The 4,177-nt window shown below is 35.9% G+C and overlaps 1 protein-coding gene across 1 annotated transcript in view; it reads left to right on the plus strand.

Annotated features, from left to right (window-relative positions):
* The first annotated feature begins 381 nt into the window (after positions 1 to 381).
* Positions 382 to 4,177, plus strand: part of LOC122245725 (uncharacterized) — a 4,916-nt gene continuing 1,120 nt past the window's right edge. The window contains exons 1-3 of the mRNA XM_086532096.1: positions 382 to 604; positions 1,478 to 1,697; positions 2,971 to 4,177. The exon at positions 2,971 to 4,177 is cut by the window's right edge and continues 1,120 nt beyond it. Of these exons, the coding sequence (XP_086388222.1) occupies positions 498 to 604; positions 1,478 to 1,697; positions 2,971 to 4,177 (1,534 nt within the window). The 5' untranslated portion in view covers positions 382 to 497. The remainder of the gene's footprint in view (positions 605 to 1,477; positions 1,698 to 2,970) is intronic.

Here is a 4,177-nt window from a genome sequence, read left to right on the forward strand (position 1 = left end):
CTCATACATACAGATATATACAAACAATATTCACAAGCATATATTCATGTACTATTTTTGTTTAATATGTATGCAGATTTAAGGTATTTTGTGTGAACAATTTTTAAAATGGTTACTAAACATAGCCTAATGGGAAATTATTCCCTCTGTTACTAGTTTCTGTGTAAATTTAATTACTATTTTATTCTTGTCTTTATAGATATTATCATTTTACATTGCAACCATTATGTTTGTATCATCATTACCATAATTATCATTATTATATATAGCTATGGTTGATCTTACATCATCATTACTTTAATTATTAATAATTGTTGCAATAGCTTTAAATATTCCTTTTCATGATTGCAGAATTCATACATGCTTTACTAATTTCAGATGATGTTTTAACATGAAGGAAGACAATACTGTGGAAGTGTTAATGAAAGTGAGACTCATTAACACATTATCCTAGAAATACGATTCAATTGTCCAAGGATATTGGGCAGAGTGACAGGATGGTGTCGAAGCGTATAGAGAGAACAAAGGGAGAGAGCTCGAGTTTCTCCTCCTCACAAGATGATGAAGAGGAGAGCCAGGATGAAGACCTGCTCGAGGATCGAAGGTGCTTTCTTGTGATGTCTGTTGGTGTTCAAGAGGCTTAACCCCTAAAGGATGTGCTAATGCTCCAGTCAATCACTTCTTCCTAGTCCATTTCAATTCATGTAAAAGAATGTATTTTTGTAATCTACGAATCAAAATCCACAGCATGGGACTAGACTACACAATAATGATTTTTCAACATCCAGTGGGAATGTTGATACAGGTTGCCCAGCATCCTCACTGGAGTGATCCTAAATATGGAGTGGATGTCCTTTAGTGGTTAAAGAACTCTTAATTCTAATGATATTTGATCCTTTTCTCGTGTTAGTGTAGTGACAAAAATAGTACCTTAGGCAAAAGGAAATGTAATAATCAGAGTCAAGAATACAAGTTTTTTTTTTTTCATACTAAAAGCTCATCATTAAATATTATTATGTGATAATATGGCTTTATTATAAGTAAATAAGGGTACAGATAATTGTCTTTAGTTATTGAGCACATGAAATTAGATTTATGATAGTGCATAATAATAATAATGAAAAAGAATTGTGTTTTCCTGGTTACTAGGGATAAAATTTTCAGTAGTGCAGTAGTCTTAAAAGTTGAATTTTACTTAAAATGAAAATTTCTTAATTAGGCCTAGAAGTAATGATAGAATGCTTTTGAAAGGTTTTTGCTTATCCTCAAGTCCACTTTTTTAAATTTAGGGGAAGCTGATAACTCACAGTACTTAATATCTGGTTTAGAATATTTAAGATACATAAAGAGACAATGAAATATTAATGCTTAGATGAAATTTTATAGAAAAAAAAGAGTTTTAGTAATGATTTAAAAAAACAAAAGGTAGAATATATTTTGCAATGGTAGTACAGAAGTAAGAACTGCTTGTTTCCAGTGGTTTCTCTCACGGAGGCAACTTAGCAACAGTGGAATATCAGATGAGGCTGCAGCACTTGTGGAAGTTGCACCAGCTAAAATTTCAAAAGTATTATGACAAACCGCACACGCACCCTAAATACTACAAGGAGTGGGGTCAGTTTGTGCGTGATAGAAGCGAGAGGATTGTTGAGCTCGGCGAAGACCCTCTCATCTATGATTTCGAAACAGAATGGAAAGTGAGTATTGCTTCTTTTTCGATTATGTCCTCTGTGGGATGAATTAAAGTTTATTAATTAAATCTCACAACTTTATTGAGTAGGTATTTAACCCGTTGAAGCTAGAAGTGTACGTATACATGCACTGTCCACTATGGTTTTTGTTTTATTGTTTTTTTTTTTTTTTCTTCTTTTCTTCTTTTCTTTACAAATAGATGGGTCTTCAAATACCTAGTCACCAAGAAATCAATTAACCCATTGCCTAACGACCTAACTGGCTGTCAGGAATGGTGGTCTATAATGCTGGTGGCACCAGCTTAGAGGGACGGGAAAGTGTTTTATCTGCCCATGGGGTAGAGCAGACTGGCCTAAATAATATTTTTCCATAAATCCATCATAAAATGTGGGTTGAGACTGACTTTCGAACCCTGTACCTCTGAAGCTAATGCCATTACAGTCATAATACTTCATGACTGTATGCGCCTTTGAACTGTAAGCAGTTCCTGATGTCAGGTCATGTACACATTGACACCTGTCTTTTAGACCTAATTGGTGTTGCCATGTATGTCATGACACGTGTACTGAATGGGTTAATAGGGCTAACTGAGCTCAACTCTTTACCTCATTTCTAGAATTTTCATGAAGAAAGTATTCATTCCTATCATGATTGTTGTTATCAGTATTAATATAAAGATGATGATAATAATATTTATGATGCTGATAGTTATGGCAATGTAAGTGTGATAATGATAGTTATAAAAATTAAAACTATTCTCCACAAAATTCAGGGAATGGGGTAAACTGGTGAGGTCAGGTGCACTTCAAAAATCAGTTAAATAACGACCCCGGATGGCGAGTACCCCTTCCCCGCGGAACAGGCCTGTAATGCGCGGCCTTGGTGACTAAGCATTTGTGGAACCTTTTATGTGTAAAATAAATGTTAAAACAAAACCACAGTGGATGGTGCATGTTCCTGATGTCAGAGAGTTAACCCTTTGGTCGCGGATGGCATCATTTGCCTTCAAGGCAAACAATAGGCCTAGACGCGGATGGGCCAGACCATATACGATAATACTGACACAAGGCTGTATAAACTTATTTTAAAATACTGCGGACAAAGGGTTAAGATTTTTAAGAGTGATCATATGATTTTAAAGAGTGAATTTATAGATTTTGAAAAATGATTATTAATGATTCAGAGCACTTACTTTTTGCTAATAGTTTTGCTAATACTTATTGAGTCTTAGTTCAGCAAGCTAAATAATAAGAGTACATTATTTTCTTTTTTTTTCAGGTATTTTGGAAACATCGCTTGAGTAAACTAGAGGTGGAAGACTGGAGTGAAAAAAAGGAAAGATATCTAGGCCTGTTCAAGAAGGGACACAGCATCTCTGACAGGAGACGGAGGTGCAAGTCAGGGTCACTAAGATCATCACGTTCAAGATCCAGAACCGAGTCGAGATCGTCAAGTTTGTCCAGTTCAAGATCTAGAAGCAGGTCAAGGTCGCCATTAAATTTGAAATCAAGTACGAGAAGATCGAGAGAAAGGTCACGATCAAGAAAAAAGGGAAAACACAGATACCGTGAGGGACGTGCGAGGTCAAAGACTAGAGAGACCAGTAAAAAGCATTCTAGAAGGCACATCTCAATACCTTCGAAACGGAAACCAGAAAAGTCAGAGGGAAATTCAGAGTCATTGCCAACAAAGGAGGAATCACCAAAGAAATCAAGCAACAAGGAAGAGTGCCAAGGGGAGTCCACTGCAGAAAAAAAGGGAAAAGATCCGAAAAATGCCTCTGAGAGTACAGCGGGGGAAACGGAAAATAACCATAACCAGAAATTTAAGCTGGAATTGCTAAGGAAACACCTTCTCAAGGAACTGGATAAATTAGATCAAGAATTATTGAATGCAGGCCAGAACACCACTCCAGAAATAGAAAAAGAGGGAATGGAGAGTGATAGTACATTAATAATGTCGAGCCCAGTGAGGTTAGAAACTGCAAAATCTTCTAAAGATGGAGTGAGTTTAGATAGCGATGAGGAAGCACAGTCAAGAAAAAGAAATGCCAAATCAGAATCAGCTGATAGAGCGGGAACAAAGAGCAACAGAAAGTTAAAGATAAATCCACTTGCAGATTTAAGCCTTGATAATGAACAAAGTATCTACAACCTGGAAGAAAGAGATGAAGACATGTGTATGTCAGTTCAGTTTTGTCCAAGACCTGAAAATACCAGCGACCAAAGGAGAGAAAATTGTAAGAAATCACCATGTGATTTAGATAGTTCAGAAAATGTACAGAGTATATATGAAGTTGAAGAAAACATGAACATTGCAATAGAGCTGAATTTAAAAAGAACAAAACTGGAACTTGATTTTGGAAAAAAGTCTTCTACAGTTGATCTCTCTTTATTGAACACTGCAACTGAGAAGTTATCTAGCAGTAATGTGAAAAAATCCATAGATACAAACACCACCCAGGGAAAAGAGAACAGAAACATGC

Source organism: Penaeus japonicus, unplaced genomic scaffold (genome assembly GCF_977035675.1).
Source record: "Penaeus japonicus unplaced genomic scaffold, GWHDUDI00000001_assembly GWHDUDI00000037, whole genome shotgun sequence".
Taxonomy (NCBI): Eukaryota; Metazoa; Arthropoda; class Malacostraca; order Decapoda; family Penaeidae; genus Penaeus; species Penaeus japonicus.